A 20868-nucleotide genomic window follows, 5' to 3' on the forward strand; every position below is an offset into this window, starting at 1 on the left:
CAGCTTGCAACTCGGGTGGGTCATGGTTCAACCTCGACATCAATTCTTTGTTTAGTCTGCTTTGAGTTTCCCTGGCCTGCTATATTTAGCAAAGCCATGACCGTTGAACTTGTTGAGAACTCGTACTGACATGGCGACGTATGAGACCAAAATAGTGTTTCAGTTTTTTTTTTTTTCGTTTAGGCTCGCGAATGTACTCAAACTCGATAAGTGAATCTCGGGCACGTTGATGACCGTGTCGTACCGATCATGCAAAAACCTAATTTACCTATAGACAGGGTAAGTCAGGTATCGAATCCAGAAGAGTATGTTGTCAAGGCCATCCGTTTGGTTGTTTATTTAATTATAAAGAAACATTTTTTAAGTTTTGTCGAGTGCTGATCACACTAGCAGGTTTTGTTTGGAAGCAACAAACACTTAAACGAGTTTAACAATTAACGATAACAGAATCACACGTATGGTTCAAGCATGCAACACGGCCAAAGAACATAGATGGACGATATCTTATTAGGGTTCGTAAAATAGAACATATAGGTCAAAACCCTTTTTTTCACGTTTTTATGTCCATGGCGTATCGCGACGGACATATACACGTTGCATAGCGAAACGCGGTCAAAGAAAACCATATATTCAGATTCCTTTCGTCGAGAAACCCGGTCGTAACGAATATTTTAGCCCAAGATATGCTCGTTTTACTTTTTGGTTGTTTTTGATAGGGAAACGCGGTCAAAGAAAACCACATATTCAGATTCCTTTCGTCGAGAAACCCGGTCGTAACGAATATTTTAGCCCAAGATATGCTCGTTTTACTTTTTGGTTGTTTTTTATCAACCCATCTTGTTCGGTCCAACCCAACCCAAGCATTATTAAAAGCAAATGATTTGAGTCATTTGACCCATAACATGATCCAATCAATACTTACTATTTATGTAAGGTATGAACCCAATATGATGGACGATTGATGTGATTTGAATTTTGATTGGTTGGATATATGACTTTTTATATATGCCTGTTCAAAAAACATGTATTTGAGTTTGATAATACTTACCGTGATGTAATTTTTAGATGGTTGGATTTTATTGGATTGAACAATATAAAAAACACCGATTTTTATATGGTAATTCATTATGACTCATTCAATATTATTCAAATGAAAACAAGACACAATACAATGATCTCACACCCATGTATAGCTTAGATCAAGTTTCACTTGCTTTTTCATTTCAGATTATCAGTTCCAACCAGATTTGAATTAAGGACATCCATCCATCACATATGTTTTTGTATTATCCAGGGTGGGTTCTATTTTATTTTATCTTGATAGATGTTATGTAAAAGGATAGATTAATTACTACAAATAGAGTTCTTAAATTGTATATCTACATGTCCTGAAAGGTGCTTGGAAATGTAAAAAGCAGAGATTATTAAATTTCAAGTTGGGAGGAATTGAAGTAAATAATAATTGCAAACTTCAAATTGCAATTAATTTGAAGGCAAAAGCTACTATTACGAAGAAAACTTTATATAAGAAAAGATAGGCATAGTGGCTCTAATATTCTAAATGAGAGGTTCTTGTTGTACTAAGGAATCAGGTGAAACCTGGTTAGTACTTGGCCACCAAATAGTAGGATTTCATCTATTATGTATATGTATATGTTTATGTGTGTGTTAAACAGAGAATAGTTACTAGAAACAACAACATTCATAAGAAATTCTAATTTGGGCCAATGCAGGAGTCAATCACACAAATGGCTGGCAATGAAAGGGAAATTGAACACACAAATACACAATCAAAATCAAAACCAAAAGCCTTTCAAAATGCTCTCTTCTCTTCTCTTGTGCTCCACTTTATTATATTTATGTTATCATGTGGATCACCCAGCCCCTCCTCCTTTTGCCTACTCATCAACAGCCAAAGGAACAGATTCCGCCTTCAAACACACAAATCACCATGCTTAATTAACTATACTAATACTGCATATTATTGATAATCAAATTAAATATATTTGGGGCCTGCTTACCATTTTACGGTACTTGAGAGCATAGAACATTTCGAGATAACGACGGATCTCAAGCCTGTCAAGCTTTGACACATGCTTCCAGAATCCGTAAACTCCGGCCAATGTCAGCAACCTGTCCGAGTAGATCTGCCATGTGTATCTACAAAACAAACAAATACATGTTTTTATGTTTATGTTTATGTTTATGTTTACTTGCTTAGGTTTAATCGCTTGCTTGCTTACTTCTCCTGGATACGCTGCAGGCCACCCTTGGAAATGGTCTCCCAGTACGAAGGATCTTGTTTGGTCTTCTCAAAGAAATTGACAAGCAACTCGGTGACCTGGTCCCCATGATACGGGTCGATATGGAACCCAGATTTCCCATGAACAATGATCTCAGCAGGGCCCCCGTGAAGTGTTGCAAACGTGGGCAGCCCACAGGTCATGGCCTCCACCACCGTCAGCCCGAATGCCTCATAAAACGCAGGCTGAATAAACGCTCCCCTCGTGTCTGCAATCACACGATACAACTCCCCGTTCCTCACTCTGTTCATCTGGGAAGATATCCATCTGAACTGGCCGTTGAGCTTGTAGTTCTCGATCAGCTCGTGCATCTTCTTCATCTGCGCCTGCTCTTCAAGGTCTTTAGACTCCTTCCTTCTGTCACCACCCACCACAACAAGGTTCACCAGCTCACGAAGCCGGTCATTCTTGGAGTACCACTCCACCAGTCCTGTTAGGTTCTTCACATTGTCGAGTCTGGCCATGGTGAACAGAATCGGCTTACTCTTGTCTTTCAACACACATCTGCATCACGTTCCATTCTATTCTGTTAGCATGACCACATGTTTGAATCAGAAAATGAATCCAACTAACTTACAGGTGTTCTTCATTCTCAACAGAACTGAAGAGAAGCTCATCGATTTCAGGGTGGAGGGCTGTGAGCCTCTTGTCTTTCTCGGTGTAAGAGTAGTAGATCCCCATATCAGCACCAGGGGATACAATATTGAACTTGGGGTCAAAAACATCAATCCCATGGACCACCCTGTACAGTCCAGGCATTGTGAAGGCGGTATGGGACTCGTACTGTCCAACTGTGTCCTTGCTGAAAACAACAACATATGTCAACACATGTTAAGCAGTAGCAATTTGAAAAGTATGTATGTATTACCTTCCAGCAATCTCTTGGAAAGTACTGGTGATGATGAAGTCGGTATGGTTCATTGCAATAAGATCAGCTGTGAACTGAGAAGAGAAATGATACTTGTTGTCAAAGTTCTTCCAGTAGATATCAGAATCAGGGTACTTGGTTTTCTCCAGGGCATGAGCAATGGTGCATTGAGTCACACCCAACTTGTGAGCCAGCAAAGAGGCAACCAGATTGCCCTCACTGTAGTTACCGATGATCAAATCTGGTTTTGCCTGCAGCTCTGCGGTAACTTCCTTAGCAACATCCTCGGTGAAGGTCTCAATGTATGGCCACACCTCAAAGCGAGAGATCCATTTGCGAAGAATTCCCTTTTCGGTTCTAAAGGGGACTCGGAGGATGTGAGAGTGCTCTGCTCCAAACACTTTCTCAAGACGCTGCCCGCAGGTGGTGCCTACAGCATCAGGGAGGAGCCTTGTGACAATGAGGATGCGAGGAACGATATCAAGGCCTTGCTCCTTTATCCTCCTCAGCATCTCCTTCTCCAAGGCGGGAACCTGATCCAGAATGTAAACCACCTGGCCACCGGTGTCCGGGTACCCCAACACGTTCTCCTGGGCGAAGTAGCCATGGGGAGAAAGGATGACGACGTTGAACACCATGGGGATTCTTCCAAGGAACTTCTCGAGCGTGCAGGCGTCAGGGGCCTCCAGGAGGTCCAGCAGCATCTGGATCATCTCCGTGACGCCCTCGGCTTTGTTGCCCCAGCCTCTCTCCAAGCCGATCTCTTGGAACTTATGCTCGAACTCAGAGTATGGAGTGGATGCGTCCAGCGTAGACAGGTACTCGGAGGCCTTCCTCAGCACCGATTGGAGAGCATTCATGAAGAAACACTAATCGACCCCGGGCAGATTACGGATAATCTGGGGGTTAAATAGATGTTTCCCACGAGGGTTGTGTCCGGCAAGATGGTTATTCTTCCGATGACCTGCAAAACAGACACCGTGAGCTCGTCACTGAGAAGGGGGGGGGGGGGTACCTCCTTGTGACCACCCTCCGGCGTGAGAATCAGACTAGATTGCTCTTGAATATAAGTGTATATTAAGAGAAATGACTAGAGCAGATATCAGATAATATATGGAGATATAAGATGATGATACCGTTCCAAGGTGTTGGAGTATTTATAGCCGAAGGTAGGTTTCCAAGCAGGTACAGCCGGCTAAATAGTATTCCTGTTTTACCAACTGTGGGCTACGCACGTGCCATGCTGATGGTTGGTGGGTAGGCAGCGGCTGATAGTGACCAGGCCGGCTGTGTACTATTCCTTTTCCACCAACTGCAGGCTATGGACGTGCCCCGACAGGGGTTGGTGAGTAGGCAGCGGCTGATAGTGACTTTAAGTACTAGAGCGTGCTGCCCGTCGTACTGTTGTCAGTGAGCTGTCGCAGCTTTGGTCAGATCTTTTGTCCATACCTTGGCAGGTACAGTACAAAAGATCCTCCAGTATCGTATGGACTGGCTCATTTGGGCGGGAGTATTCCCGACTTTTGGCGGGAGTGTTCCCGGCTTGCTCATTCCTTCTTCAGGTGACATTATTGAATTATTTTGAGAGTTAGTGCCTTGTGCGTGTAGCCTTGCTGTGCGGGTAGCCTTCCCTGATGGCTAGTATCCGTAGCTGCGAGAACAGGCGGAGTACGTCGACCATTGGGAGGCGTTTCCTGCGGGAGCAGCTTGCGTACTGCGCGTAAGGACGTCGCGTCTCTGAGCATGGTGGGTCCTGCGGATCCAGTTGGTCTTTGCGCAGACGTCCCTCCTAAGGTGAGTCTTGCGGGTCCAACCGCGGAGACGTCCCTCTTTGAGGTGAGTCTTGCGGGTCCGACTGCGCAGACGTCTCTGAGGTGAGTCTTACGGGTCCAACTGGGCTCTGCTGGGACCTACCTCTTCAAGTCCCCCCAGTCCAATGTTCTTCTCATGAATTGTTAATAAGGTGAACTTTTGGACTTAAGCAAAGGGGTTTTGAAAAGGGTTTAGTTTTAAGGTTCTCCGCGGGGATTCTTCCCGCGGGTTTCCTAATGTCACGTGCAGAATTTCCCACTGTTCTGCTTGATCTTTGGGTATGATTCGGGTAGGTGTGTAACCTCCTCGCAAGTCAGGAGCGTTGAGTTTCACTTGTGTGGATTCTCCACGGGGTTTTGGTAGTTTTAAACATAGTGATCAATTATGTTAAACAACCAATTCCATCTTGGAGCTTCCAACAATCTAGTTCTCAACGTTCCCGCTATGCGGGGATGTTATATCCCTTTCCGCAAGCATGGCCCAGAAGATCCTTCTTGGTTTCAATTCCCTACGGAGTGCTAAGTATGTGAAGGGTTTCGCCTTAACACTGTACCCGCACTCGTCTTATAGTTACTTTACTTCCAAGGTATTCCTGGCTTCAATTCCCTGCGGGTGCTAAGTATGTGAAGGGTTTTGCCTTGACACTGTACCCGCACCCGTCTTATAGTTACTTGGTTGCCGAGGTATACTTGGCTTCAATTACCTGCGGGTGCTAAGTATGTGAAGGGTTTTGCCTTGACACTGTACCCGCACCCGTCTTATAGTTACTTGGTTTCCAAGGTAAGGGGTATAGTCCCGCTTACTTTTGAATCTTTTTGAAATTCGAAGAGTTGGTGAAAGGATAAGAACAGTCTAACCGTTGAAGGGACGTCAGCGTGGTCTGACGGTTTCTTCTGACAGTTTCAGGACGTGCATGAAGTTATGGCGACGTGACAGTATATGGTCATTCCAGACGCTTTTTCAGGCGCGTGGGCGCTAGTTTTCGGGCGCGTGGCCGCGAAGTTTACGGCGCGCGTCCTGTCGACAGTTGTTGTCAGCTTGCTTTTTCCACGTGTCATAGTTTCATTGCACCTGCGTTTTCCTCTCTCTTCCGCATTAAATTCATCGCATTCATTGCGATGAGTATATAAAGGGAGGAGAGGATGCATCTCAACTCACAGTTTCACTTCTCTCTTCTTCTGCTAAACGATTTCCGGCGAATACTCTAACTTTTCTGTCGAGCATTCTCCTGAAATCGTTCTTCTTTACATCTAAAACATGTCTTCTACTCATGATCCTGAGGTTACTGTCGAGGAGTCCGATGTATACCTCGAGAATCCTTCGTCCACGTCGGACAAGGATGACAAGAGTACTGCTGGTGAGTGCCAGTGTGCTCTTTCCGTCGACGCCTATCAGTACATGGTCAGGAAGTTCATGCTCGAGCCTTTCGAGCCTGAGTTTCCTGGGCCTCATCAGACGGTGTACGATGCCCCCAAATGCAAGATAGGGGTATATGATGCGTTCTTCGTCTATGGGAATCTCAGGTTCCCATTGACGAAGTTTGTATACCGTGTTTTGGAAAGACACGGTGTGCACCTGACGGAGGTACATCCAATGGCGATCGCCAAGATCCGTCATTTTTAATGGGTGTGCCTCATTCTTGGTGTGGAGCCCCACGTCGACCGCCCGATGACCTTCTACTCCTGGAGGTGCATCCAAGGCTGGTACACCTTGGTCACCCGGATCAAGGGTTTGAAGATCTGTGCTACCGAGCGCAGTCTTCGGTCTTGGAAGCGGGAGTTCTTCTACATCTCTGCCCGTGTCGTCCCCATAGCGAGGACATTCAAGAACGGGAGAGCACTTCCGAGCCTTCACGCCTCCAACTACCAGGAGGCGGAATGGTTTTCCAAGATTTCCCGGATCCAGACTCCGGTTTACCGCTTTGCGGAGTCCGGGATGGTTATGCTCGGGATGAGCCGGGTGTGGAAGGATGCTGGGGCGGAGGCGCCACAGATTCCCATTGTCCTCGAATACGGTTTGAACTCTATCCCGTACGGTATGCTTCATATCTTTTTGCTGATTTAGGGTTTTTCTTCTAACTGTTTCTGTCTATTTTCAGAGGGAAACAACTTGCAATCTCTTCTGCAGCCGCGGGAGAGCGGTGGTCCCGCTCGGATGGGTACTCGTGCTCTTGATGAGAACGAGTTGCCCATCCTTGAGCAAACTGCGGATCGGTTTGTGGAGGTCTACCCGCCGTGCCACGAGATACTGAGCGCCACGCGGCCAGGTAAAAGATTATTTAACCCTCGCCCTCTCAATGCTCAAACCTCTGCTGGAATTCCTCTAATTTTGTCATCTTCTGATGAGGAATCCGCAGATGGTCCTTTCTTCGCGAGGAAGAAGGCTGCTGGCGGGAAAGGCAAGGCGAAGGTTGCCTCCGCCGATCAGGGGAACCGGTCTGACTCGGAGACCGAGAGTGAGGAGGTGGCGGGGAACCCTGGTGGTGGTGAGACAACTGTCTCGGAGGTTGAGACAGCTGTCACCTCCGATCCGCCCAGTACGACGACGGTGACCGGCGTGAAGAGGCCGGCTCCATCTGGTTCGTCCCCGCCTGTCAGAACCTTCAAGCTCAAGAAAACTCGTAAGTGTAAATTAATCTTACCCGCAATTCTTTCCGCCATTGTTTTTAATATCGTCTTCATGCAGGCGTGGATGCTACCGCATTCCAAAGTGATGCGGGGAGGAGCAGTTCTGGACCCATGACGGTAGGTTTGGTCAACCTACCCGAGGCGATGACCCAGGCGGCTACGCCTGTTTGCAGTATTGGTTCAGTTGCTCATCCTGTTGAGGCAACTGTTCCAACTGTAACATCATCCCCGCCGGCTGTCAGTGCGATCTTCACGGAATCCTTCACTGAGCCGGCGGTGATTATTTCCGCGGGCTCCTTCGCAGCGGCGGCCACGGTTGTGAGTTCACCTCCAGTGAGTTCACCTCCGATGGTCTCTACCGCGGCGGCTTCAACCGTGCCTCCGGCACCGGCGACTACCTCGTCCCCGGCCGGTTCAGCAGGTATGTTCGGGGCTTCTAGCCAATCTCTGCCTCCTTCCCATCTGCCTGACCTCTTGGATGGTTATCCGTTAGGTTCGGGTGATGGGTTTGGCGGCTACCGGCCTGTTATCGACCCTACAGGCGCGTAGGGTTATTTTGGCCTTTTTATATTTTTATCATCTTTTCCTAACTGTTTTTTGTTTTTGCAGTGTCGGATTCGAATGAGGTGTATGTTCCACGGTGGAACATCCGCCGGGGAACAACCCTTCGGACGGCTGTGGACTGCGTCGAGTGGGCGCGTCACGCGGCCCCAAGTGGCGCGTTGGGGGAAGCCATGTCTAGCTACCAGGAGGTTAGGCTGACAAATGAGCTTCGGATTCTCCTTGCCCGGATGCAGCCACGCGTCGAGTTGCTTTGTCGTGAAAATGACAAGTTAAAGGTTGCGCGTATCCAAGAAGTGGCTCAGGCGCGGGCTATCCGGGAGGAGAACAGGAGACTTTCCGCAATTGCTGCGAGAAGGAAAAGGCCTTCAAGGCCCTCGAGGTTGAAGTGCAGGCCCGGCTCGAGGCCCGTTCCAAGGCTACCCAAGCTGTTAACGAACAACTTCGGTTGGCTAAGGAAACTGCGCGGAACGCGACCGAGAGGGCCACCAAGGCTGAAGCCGTTGCTGAACCTCTGCGCGCCGAAAATGAGGAGCTTAAAGCCAAACTAGAGAGGCTTCAGCAGGCTCATGATGCTTTGGCTATGGAAGACGCCAAGAAGCTCCAAGAGATCTTGGATCAGAGGGGTATGCTTGACCACACTGAGCGTAAGCTAAAGGGCGTTGAATAGGCTGCTGCTAAGGAAGTGTTGCTTGCCAACCTTAACAAAAATGAAGCCGAACGCGCCCTTAACCAAGCTCAAGCTGCCCTCCAGGAGGCTCTGATCACCAAGGAATGGCTTCTACGAGAAGCGTTATCGCAGGTATGCGTAGCTTCATAATATCTTTACGCTTTTCTTTGTACTTAGAAAAGGTTTTGATACTGTTTTTTTTCTTGTAGGTTGTGCATCGGATCTTCACGAACACATCTTATGACGATGCCATGAGCGCAGCCCTCAACGCTTCTCATGAGGATGGGGAAAAGGCTGGCTTCCTGCTTGGTCTAGGGTTTGTTGAGAAGGGCATTCCGCCTTCCAACTTCCCTCTATATGATGTGGATACTGAACTTGCTTATGACCAAGCAGTGAACCAGTATGCTGCCTTCCCGCATCCGGTGGTGGAGAAGGTGAAAGAAATTGCTGCTGCTGATGATGGGCTAACCATTCTCAAGACTTTCCTTGAACCGCCACAGCCAACTGATGGTGCGGGTACAAGTGGGTTTGGAGGGAGTGGTCCTGAAGTTTGAACCTTGAGATCCCTTCCCACCGTTAGGATAGATTTATATTTCTGTAGGCGGGTAGATACCCGGCCATTGTAATGTTTGAATTTTTTATGAAATATAAATGTTTGTGCGGGTAGGACCGCCAATTTTACTGGATGACTTGCTTTATAAACGTTATATGACTTGCTCATGCATATTATAGCTTAATTTGGCACTTGTTTTGCCGCATAAACAATATATGATTCGCTCGTGCATACTTTAGTTTAACAGCAATTTTCCAAGTGTTTTGAATAAGTTAACTGTTCGACGCGCGGTTGTCAATAGGTTAGTGTTTAGTTTCCTCTATCATGATTGTGCGGGTAGGACCGTCACTTTCATTTAGTGGGATGACCAGTCTTCACCTATAACTGACCTGCGTGAAGGTTTGCCGTTTTTTGTGTTTATGCGGGTTTTGCCGCCGTCCACACGCAACGACGTCTCCACTTATTTATGCGGTGAATACCGGCATATCAGTGTTTTGAATAAGTTAACCGTTCGATGCGCGGTTGTCAATAGGTTAGTGTTCAGTTTCCTATATCATGATTGTGCGGGTAGGACCGTCACTTTCATTTAGTGGGATGACCAAACTTTACCTATAACTGACCTGCGTGAAGGTTTGCCGTTTTTTGTGTTTATGCGGGTTTTGCCGCCGTCCACACGCAACGACGTCTCCACTTATTTATGCGGTGAATACCGGCATATCAGTGTTTTGAATAAGTTAACCGTTCGACGTGCGGTTGTCAATAGGTTAAAGTTCATTTTCCTCTATCATGATTGTGCGGATAGGACCGGCACTTTCATTTAGTGGGATGACCAAACTTTACCTATAACTGACCTGCGTGAAGGTTGTCATCTGTTTGAAATTTTTGCCGTTTTTTGTGTTTATGCGGGTTTTGCCGCCGTCCATATCAGTGTGGAAAGTTTATAAATGTAAGATCATCAGCGTCAATGTGATAAGGAGAATCATTTCCATTAGAAGTGGCTCTAGGCCTTTTCTTTACAAGTTTGGAATTGATCTACATGCAGCCTGTGTAATTGAGCTCATTTCCATGTTCTTGGGATGGTAGTGTCATCGAGCCTTTCGAGCCGATATGCACTTGGTTCGAATCTCGTTGTTTACGCAGTATGTAGTCTCCAACATTGAAGCTGCAGTTTCATTCGTGTTTTTCCCAACTGGGGTTCAACACGCATTAGCCTGCTCAGCGTTCATTACGCCACGAGGTGCGTGAGTGTCCCATCTCTGACAAATGCTTCGACGATGTCCTTCAAGTCTAAGCATTCCTCGGTGGTGTGGCCTCTTGTCCTGTGGAAGTCACAGAATTTGCTTTGATCAGCGTTTGGACGCTGTCGGATAATTGGAGCCTCTGGCCATGAGAGCCTCTCAGTGGCGAATATGTCGATGACGCTTTTGGTGAGTGGTGTCCATCTGGAGTTCCGGTTCGACGACTGCATGTTGTCCTTTCCGCCTAACCGAGGGTGCGAGCCGGATGAGGTGTCAAAGTTTACCCTTGACTGCCAAATACCTAGCTTCCTCTTTTTGTTTAGTCGGGCGGTAAGGACGTTGTTTTCTCTTGTTTTCTGGGTGTAGAGGTTTGTGCTTTGGGGAAGATCTCTACCCAGTTGCTTTTCTGTTTCCTCGAAGCGTTTAGCTGCTGTCATGATGGCATCCCATGTGGATGGCATGCCGTCTTTACCCGTTAAGGTGCGGATGAGCTCTGGATCTTTCGCGCTCTGGATGAAAGCAGCGCGAACAAGATCTTCGCTAATAGCGCCCAGACTCAGCTTCTTTGAGTTGAAGCGAGTGATGAAGTCTAGCAAATATTCATCTTCCTCTCGGATGCAGTTGAGGATCGTCCATTGTTCTTCCGTGTACTTTCTTTGTTGACTGAAGTGTTGGCTGAACTTCTGTTGGAAGTCTGCCCAATCGTAGATGTGGTGGACCGGTAGACGGTCAAACCACGCTCTAGCCGCTCCAACCAGCGTCATCTGGAACATATAACACCACGTGGGTTCCGTCCAGTTGCTGACGGTTGCCCCCGCTATGAATCTGTTCAAATGATCGTCTGGGTCAGATATACCATCATAAGTGCCGATGTTGGACATCTGTTTGGCACTTCTCGGGGCGATTGCTTCCGCAATGTCCCTTGCAAACTTGGATGTTCCCGCATTTGCAGCAGTTGGTCTAAAGGTTTTGGAGAAGTCGCGTGGGTTTCCCCCCGCGTTCCTTGGTTTGAAGGTGACTCCGAAATTTCTTCTCGGTTGGAAGTCCGTTTCCTTACGCTTCCCTTTCGCCCTATGGCGAGGGTTTGCGTCGGTGTCGGATTCCTCCGAGTACTCGCACTCACTACTCATGTTGAGCTGTTGAGTGCTTCCAAATTCGTCAGCCTGTTGGATGGAACGTAAGCGTTCGTCCAACTCAGCTTGGAATTCCTTCTGACGTGCTTCCGCCCACGCTTTAACTTGTTCAAGTGTTTAGCGGGGGAGCCTCGTCTGTTGTCTTTCCACCTGGGTATCAATGAATCCCAGGGGATGATTGTTTACTGCACTTGCCCCGGCTTGGGTAACCGGGGTAGTGTTCGTAAAATTTACTGCACTTGCCCTGGCTTGGGTAACCGGGGTAGTGTTCGTAAAATTTGTGTGCTCGCCGGTGTTCCCCCCAGTAGCTGAGGTTGTGGTTACCGGAGTTTCTTGGTCACTCGTTGGCATTGGCAACGGAGTAACCTTAACCATCTTTCCAGAAGTTTTGAAAAAAAAACTGAAAAAGATTCAAGTTCTATCTTTTATGCACGGATGGCGCCAATGAAGAAACACTAATCGACCCCGGGCAGATTACGGATAATCTGGGGGTTAAATAGATGTTTCCCACGAGGGTTGTGTCCGGCAAGATGGTTATTCTTCCGATGACCTGCAAAACAGACACCGTGAGCTCGTCACTGAGAAGGGGGGGTACCTCCTTGTGACCACCCTCCGGCGTGAGAATCAGACTAGATTGCTCTTGAATATAAGTGTATATTAAGAGAAATGACTAGAGCAGATATCAGATAATATATGGAGATATAAGATGATGATACCGTTCCAAGGTGTTGGAGTATTTATAGCCGAAGGTAGGTTTCCAAGCAGGTACAGCCGGCTAAATAGTATTCCTGTTCTACCAACTGTGGGCTACGCACGTGCCATGCTGATGGTTGGTGGGTAGGCAGCGGCTGATAGTGACCAGGCCGGCTGTGTACTATTCCTTTTCCACCAACTGCAGGCTATGGACGTGCCCCGACAGGGGTTGGTGAGTAGGCAGCGGCTGATAGTGACTTTAAGTACTAGAGCGTGCTGCCCGTCGTACTGTTGTCAGTGAGCTGTCGCAGCTTTGGTCAGATCTTTTGTCCATACCTTGGCAGGTACAGTACAAAAGATCCTCCAGTATCGTACGGACTGGCTCATTTGGGCGGGAGTATTCCCGGCTTTTGGCGGGAGTGTTCCCGGCTTGCTCATTCCTTCTTCAGGTGACATTATTGAATTATTTTGAGAGTTAGTGCCTTGTGCGTGTAGCCTTGCTGTGCGGGTAGCCTTCCCTGATGGCTAGTATCCGTAGCTGCGAGAACAGGCGGAGTACGTCGACCATTGGGAGGCGTTTCCTGCGGGAGCAGCTTGCGTACTGCGCGTAAGGACGTCGCGTCTCTGAGCATGGTGGGTCCTGCGGATCCAGTTGGTCTTTGCGCAGACGTCCCTCATAAGGTGAGTCTTGTGGGTCCAACCGCGCAGACGTCCCTCTTTGAGGTGAGTCTTGCGGGTCCGACTGCGCAGACGTCTCTGAGGTGAGTCTTGCGGGTCCAACTGGGCTCTGCTGGGACTTACCTCTTCAATTCAGGTTTTGGATGCGATCATTGAGCATCATTGTCTTGCCCTTGCAGTGGTGGGTTCGTAGGAAATCGAGGAGCGGGTGCATGCTGTCCTTGTCATGAAACATCTTAGCAGAGAGATGCCTGTTGACGAACTCCACCCCGTTCCCAATGGACTTGGTGAGGGTGGGGCGGGGGAAAGAGGCCGTGAAAGGTTCGAAGTCCAGTTCCAGAACGAAGTTGCCGTTGGAGGTTCCATCCACCAGTTCCTCTTTGAAGTGAATGTACTCGGGAACACTCAGCTCCTCCACCACCAGGGCGTTGACATTGACTCGAACATACTCCCATACACCCGGCCGGAGACGAATAGCAAGGGCCACCCATGGAGGCAGCACAATCGCTTCCTGGGTGGACTTGAGGACCTCATAAAAGGCGCCGTCATGGATGAGTTTGCTCTGATCCTCTTTGCAGATCTCTTCAAACTCTGACATCAGCTGGTGGGGCTTCAATATTCCTTTACCATGGCTTTCAATCCTGAACACAAACATATATATATGCTCTGATGATTAATTAATTAAGCTGCTACTACTACTACGAATAATAATTAAGAAGAGGATGTATATACCTTGAAAGGACCATAAGGATTTCATTACGATGGGTGGCGAGAGTAGAATCGAGGCGCTCACGAAGACTGTGAACACGGGTCAGTACACGTTCGGCCATCTTCAACTCAACTGCAGAGGAGGTTTACAGATCGATCAAGAGTATGTTTACAAGTGCACGGAACTGTTCTGATGGATTGATTGATTGATTTGTCAAGTCAAATATGATTATTATGTAATTGTATTATCCGCATACCAAACATTTTATTTTATTTTATTTAGTAAAATGGAATTCATAGCTAAATTTCTCTAGAAACATTAAGTTAAAAGATGCAGAAAGAAAAATGAAGAAAAAAATGCATACCTGAGTACTAAAAGAAAAATAACGAAACCAACGAAACAGAGGATGGGATATAGAAGAACGGAGTGAAATGGGATGAGAAGAAGAGTGGAGGAAGGAGAGTTTAAATAGGCAAACCCAAACCAAACCAAAGCAGAAAGTGGATAACACGCACTCTTCACTTTTTCCTGGATAACCTTTGCTTTCTCTACTTTCACTTGTACTTTTTTATTCATTTATTTGTTTGTTTATTTCGGCAGGCACCTTCTATTATACGTCATCGTCACATGTTTTTCTTAGAAACACAGATGAATTCACAAAATTAGTTTCACTTTTAACTAAAGCTAATTCCTTCAAATTAAATCACACAAAAGAATGTTTCACTTTTTATTGAAATTGAAATACATACAAAGAAAACCAAACCCCCCCCCCCCCCCCATCATCAAGTCATCCAATTCATATATTCACTTCCTCACTTACCAAGTAATTAATACCTACCACTCCATTTCCTGCCGTCACGACTTACTTTGATGTCGATTAGGGGACTCACGCTGATCCATTTAAGGGTATTGCATGTACCTTGGCAACAACTTGATTTCGTGGTCCCCTAAATGGCAATCCGCTATTTCCCGATCAGGTGTTAAAGTTGAATATTGGAAGGAGGTAATGCAGAAATAAGTTGGTTACAAAATTTCCAAGTCTAAAAGATGAATACATTTATCTTATTAAAAATATATATGTACCTAAACGTAGTATGTAAATGAATACAAATGTGAAACACACGTTATTAATAGCATTTTCAGCCTGTTCTCTAAAAAATATGTGAATGAGATTTGTAAATTATATGGTATGGTTATGAGTGGTTGTGAGTAGAGGAGAGAGAAAATGTTATGTGGGAAAGTTAAATTTGAGGTTTTACTGTTTATATTTAATACCGTATAATTTTTTAATATTTTTTAAAAATAATTATAAGTGGAGAAAAGAGAAAAGATAATAATAAAGATAAAGATATAAAAAGTATTATTTTATTAAATAGAAGAGGGAAAAACAGTGATTATTAATATAATTATGATATATATGGTAGGGAATAGATTGAGAATGCTCTAAAAATTGCGTTCATGAACTTAATCAAGATTTACCCATCTAGATCTTCCAAGCAAGTGGATGAGCACTTTATCAAACTTATTGATAATGTGCCATACTACATGACCATCAAATAGTTAATCTTGTCTAGAGAAAAAGTTAATCTTTTATAGTATAAATACTAGTTCAATGTAAAGGAGAAAATGCATCTCATACATACACATTCATAAGTGATATATTTCACTACTTTCTCTCTTTACTAAAATTTTCTAAAGTTCTCAAGTTTTAGCACTAATCTTGTGTTAATTCTTGTAAAATCATAACACGTTATCAGCACGAGCAGCTTATATCCTAATCAAGAAATGTATTAGACACAAAGGTATCCACATAAATATCATAAACACTTCTTTAATTTTATATATTATAAATATACACACACATACATATATAAAGTAATACCAATAATAAGTAAGAATAAAGAATGTTATTAAAATTTGACAACAATGAGACTACTAACAATCTAACTTTTATTTATGCATCTAACATTTAATTAAGCATCTAACTTTTACTAACTTTTATTTACGCATCTAACTTTTCATTATGCATCTAACTTTTACTTTCATCGCAACTAACTTTTATTTATATATGCACACTAATATTCCAGTTAAAGCTTACATTTATTTATGTTTACTAACATTTTTATTCTTATCATTGTGCGTACTAATTATATACTTTATAAAATAAACTTCATTTAATATCTTATTTATTATCTTACTTTAAAATAATTAATATTATATATATATATATAACCGTTATGCAACGGTTATAACGGTAATATTACCGTTATCAAACGGGTATAAAATTACCCTATAAATTTTCAATTTTCAATCTCGTTTCTTTCACCATAAACACTCTTCAACTCAAGATACTCAAGATAATTTTCAAGAAATGATCCATCCGGTTTTGGTGTTAACCACCATAATATTGATAATCCTATTGTTCTTAATTTGTAATCTCCCACCTAAGGAGTTTGATTTTTTCATTTTCCTTTATCTATTTCTAGCTCTACCTTTGTATTTTCTTTCAATTTTAGTAAGTATGTAATCCTAATGTTTATCTTATTTGTGTTTAGTAATAAAATGGCAAGCATCGCAAAACTTGAACTTCCAGCTCTTAACATCACCGGAGATAATTATATGTCGTGGACGGCACATGTTAAACGACATCTCAAATCAATAGGTGTTTTGAAAACGATAATGGAGGGAAATAATTGCGAAGAACAAGACAGGGCAAAAGTCGATGTCTTCCTCCACAAACACATTGATGAGATGTTACAATTTGAGTATTAAAATTGTGAGGATTCATACATTTTGTGGAAGATTAAAAAAGCAGATTTGACCATCAAAGGGAAGTTCTACTTCCCACTGCTAGAGATGAATTGAACAACCTCAGGTTCCAAGATTTAAAAAAAGTAAATGAGTACACCTCTGCTTTGTTCAGAATATGCTCAACGTTCCGATTTTGTGGGCAAACTGTTAGAGGAGGATATGTTGGAGAAAACTTTCTCCACATTTCATGCATCAAATATATTTGCAACAACAATATAGGTTGCAAAATTTTAAAAGATATTCCGATCTAAATTCATTTCTCCTCGTAGCAGAAAAGAATAACGAGCTTTTAATGAAAAATCATCAATCTCATCCCACCGAATCACTAGCAATCCCAGAAGCAAATGTTGCTACTAATAATGATACTAAAGACTCTGGGAAAAAGTGGGTACGAAGCTGTGGTCGTGGCCATTTTGATAAAAGTTATTTTAATGGTCGAAACCGTCTTTTCAAAAGTAATAATAATTACCGAGGAAATTTTCATGGCCGTGGACGTGTTCGTGGCCTTAATCAAAGAACTACCAATTATCACGCTCCACAAAAATAGCAATTCCAACCAACACAATAAATGGAATGAAGCTGGTAGGTTCGAAAACAATAGCACTTCATGTTTTAGATGTAGTAGTACAAACCACTGGTCAAAGGCTTGTCGCACAGCTCCACATCTATGTGAACTTTACCAAGCCTCTCTCAAAAGAAAAGAGAAGGAAGTGAACCATGTGGACAACTTTGATGATCTCGGTGTTGAGCTGAACACTGCAGACTTTGATGATCTCGGTGGACAACTCTTTACTTGGAATTAATTTTGTATTCACATCATAATCATAATCATAATCATAATCATAATCATAATTAACCAATATATCTAAGTGGTTTTTAGATATTCAGATAGTTATCCTATTTAGGGTTGAATCGATCGGACATATCACATATGTCTCCATCTCCCCACGCATCTCCACTCATGAGTCATGACCCACAACAATCACGAATGAATGCATCACATCCCATCTCATGACATTCCATAATAGCTATTATGCATGTGTCACACTTTTTACTCTTTAACACATCTATTATGTACATATATATTACATGTAAAATTAAACCTAATCCACCAATAATATTAGTAATAGACGGTGATATACTAATTGAAAACAAGAAATAAATCATATGGTGTTGATCGCGCAAGATTAAAAAAAATATATGATGTGATACTCTTGTAATTCAGTGAAACGGTATGTGCAAATCAACTCTTGAAAACATAAAAATGATACAAAATGGTAAAAGTTTAGTGAATATATTGGTGATTACACTACATGTACTGAGTATACTTTGGTGTGTGCATTATGTTAATCACATGCACTGCGCATGTCACTAGTGATACTATTACTTTAGTTGTATTGAGATCTCGTTTGAATTTGATTTTTATTAGAAGCAAACGATGTTTTAATTGTGATACCTTATTTGGACATATGCATTTACCCCTATGTGTCACAAATTAAATAATATGAATTGGAAAAAGGTATAACTGATACTCCAGATTTAACCCAGTAGATGTGAAATCAACAAACGTTAAGGGATGCATGAAATTCTCTCAAGCACAACACGTCACCTGACTAAACAATAAATATTATCCCTTTATATATATTATTATTATATTATATATATAACATTCACGTCCTAATTATTCAGCCACATGGGAATCAAAATCATTTCATATAATCACTTTCTTTTACTCCTAGATTATAATAATAACCAACCAGTTATTTATAATTTTGGTTCTGTCGACAGAAGAAAAATAAAATGTAAAATTTGAAAGAAAAAAAAAATTCCAAAGTATTAGATTAGAATTATTGGGTTGTGGAGCCTGGTATTATTTTATTGATTAGGATTGGGCCATGGTTTTAAATAGTGGGGCAGCCCTGGTGATGTTCATGTTTAAACTAACATATGAACAATCAAGTCCAAGCTACATACGTGCCTCATCATCGATCACCACAATTGCTAGCTATCATCTTTTTTGGGGCATGAGACGGCACCACCACATAAATATCAACCATGGATTATGGATATGGAATTCGCTAGCGTAGCATGCAATAATTAACATGGAAGCTAATCATGTTATTGGACAACTAAAGAGCGACCTTAACTCTTTCGTTCATGTAGTACAAAGGCAATATTAATCTCCATTTAGGATTGAAAACAAAGCTTCTATACCCATCAATAATAACTATTAATATTATACTAGTGTGACAGAATTGATGGTGAAATTGACTTTTTTTTTTAATTAAAATACTTTCTTAGTATAGAACCTTTACTAAAAATATTTATTGAAAATATGAAATAAATGTTAAAACTGTTAAACTTGGGACAAGTGAACCGATAATCAAAAACCAACCAACAACAACAACCGATTTGCTCAAAATTTGAGAGTGACTCTTTTTGATTAATGAAAACAAGAAAATAAAAAGTGCATAAAAGAAATAAAGAACTAATTGGGTTTATATAACCACCCGTACAAGACTCCTACCCAAACTCAAACACTTCAAATTTTAAAACTTAAACAAAGACTAATAGATTAATGCAAATAATGGATAAACCAAAAACTTAAACTTAAAAGATAAAGATAAATTTTGATCTCCTCCAAGCCACCCCATGAGACCAACCTATCCACCCAACAAGTCAATGATGCATATCGTTTAATACTCCCTCTCAACATCGACTGTATTCATTCCCATCGTAGCATAGAACTCATTCATTTTAGCACTCGGTAACCCCTTCGTGAACACATCTGCTACTTGCTTACTTATATCCACATACATGTGGATACAAGTAATGATGATTCAACACCTTGTCACGAACAAAATGATGATAATGTACCTCCACGTGCTTAGTACGCGCATGAAACACCGGGTTCTCGGCCAAGCCGACTTGTTATCACAAAACAACTCCACTTCATACTCAATATTCTGTCCCAAATCTTTTAACAAACGAACCAGCCATACCAACTCTTGAGCCGCTAGTGCAGAAGCACGGTACTCCGCTTCGGTAGTTGAAAGAGACACTGTCGGTTTTCTCTTACTACACCATGATATGACACTTGAACCGAACATAAACACATACCCCGACGTCGACCTTCTACTTCCCGGATCGCCGGCGTAATCGACATCACAAAAACCTCTAAGTTTAGCATACGACTCCTTCTTAAATTCAACACCCATCCTGTAAGTTGATTTAACATACCTCAAAACTCTTTACATGGCATACATATGAGGCTTTCTTGGAGTTTGCATAAACCTACTTAAAACACCAACCGCAAACGCGATATCGGGCCTTGTCAACGTGAGATATACCAAACTTCCCACCATGCGCCTATACTCGGACGGATATTCTAGTTCAGTTCCTTCGTCCGGATACAACTTTGCATTCACATCGATTGGAGTTGACGCCGGTTTGCAACAATTCATACCAAATTTTTGTAGCAAATTAATTACATACCTCCTTTGATGCAAAACCACAGACCCTTTTTTGTATTCAAGCTCTAGCCCAAGAAAATGTTGTAACCGACCTAGATCTTTCAACTTGAACCGCGTGTTAAGGTTTTCTTTTAGTTGATTAATCACCTCTTCGAAATCACCGGTGATTATTAAATCATCAACATAAACCAATACTACCACCACCTTTTTTCCAAAGGTCTTAACGAACAAACTTGAATCTGAGGTCGTGATGGAAAACCCATTGTGTTCGAGAAATTCAGCCATCTTCCCGAACCACGCCCGCGGCGACTGCTTTAGACCATACAAAGCTTTCTTTAATCTACAAACATAATTTGGATTACTCGAGCTAACGAACCCAGCCGGTTGTGTCATTTGTATGGTATGATCTAAGCTTCCGTATTAGAAAGCATTATTAATATCCATCTGCCACATATTCCACCCTTTGCTTACAGCCAAAGCTATGACGGTTCGGACAGTTGTTAATTTTGCAACCGGGCTAAAAGTTTCTTCGTAGTCTAAACCGTATTGTTGTGAGAACCCCCGGGCCACGAGCCGAGATTTACATCTTTCCACTGTGACGTCTGGTCTACGCTTCACTTTTTAGACCCATTTACACGAAATTGGCTTCACTTCTTCCGGTAACGGAACCAATTCCCATGTTTGATTTCCTTCAAGAGCTGACATCTCGGCTCGCATTGCTTCGACCCACTCTGCTTTC

At 43.2% G+C, this 20868-nt stretch overlaps 1 protein-coding gene across 1 annotated transcript; it reads right to left on the bottom strand.

The window, feature by feature from the left end:
• Positions 1-1738: 1738 nt before the first annotated feature.
• On the bottom strand, positions 1739-3935 carry LOC143541789 (sucrose synthase). The gene is made up of 5 exons (XM_077034520.1): positions 3172-3935; positions 2881-3105; positions 2244-2807; positions 2022-2160; positions 1739-1931 (listed from the first exon to the last, which is right to left on the bottom strand). The coding sequence occupies exons 1-5, from the start codon at positions 3882-3884 to the stop codon at positions 1899-1901; spliced, it is 1674 nt and encodes a 557-aa protein (XP_076890635.1). The 5' UTR covers positions 3885-3935; the 3' UTR covers positions 1739-1898.
• Positions 3936-20868: the final 16933 nt, after the last annotated feature.

This window comes from Bidens hawaiensis, unplaced genomic scaffold (genome assembly GCF_021521415.1).
Source record: "Bidens hawaiensis isolate Kalapana, Puna unplaced genomic scaffold, B.hawaiensis_p1.1 tig00012646_1, whole genome shotgun sequence".
Lineage (NCBI taxonomy): Eukaryota > Viridiplantae > Streptophyta > Magnoliopsida > Asterales > Asteraceae > Bidens > Bidens hawaiensis.

Bases quoted from the DNA above. Each gene is read 5' to 3' on its own strand.
- LOC143541789 (XM_077034520.1), bottom strand. From the start codon at position 3,884: ATGATCCAGATGCTGCTGGACCTCCTGGAGGCCCCTGACGCCTGCACG. The intron at 3,106-3,171 runs GTAATACATACA...TGTTGTTTTCAG, and splicing joins TTCCAAGAGATTGCTGGAAG to CAAGGACACAGTTGGACAGT. The intron at 2,161-2,243 runs GTAAGCAAGCAA...TTTGTTTTGTAG, and splicing joins CTGCAGCGTATCCAGGAGAA to ATACACATGGCAGATCTACT.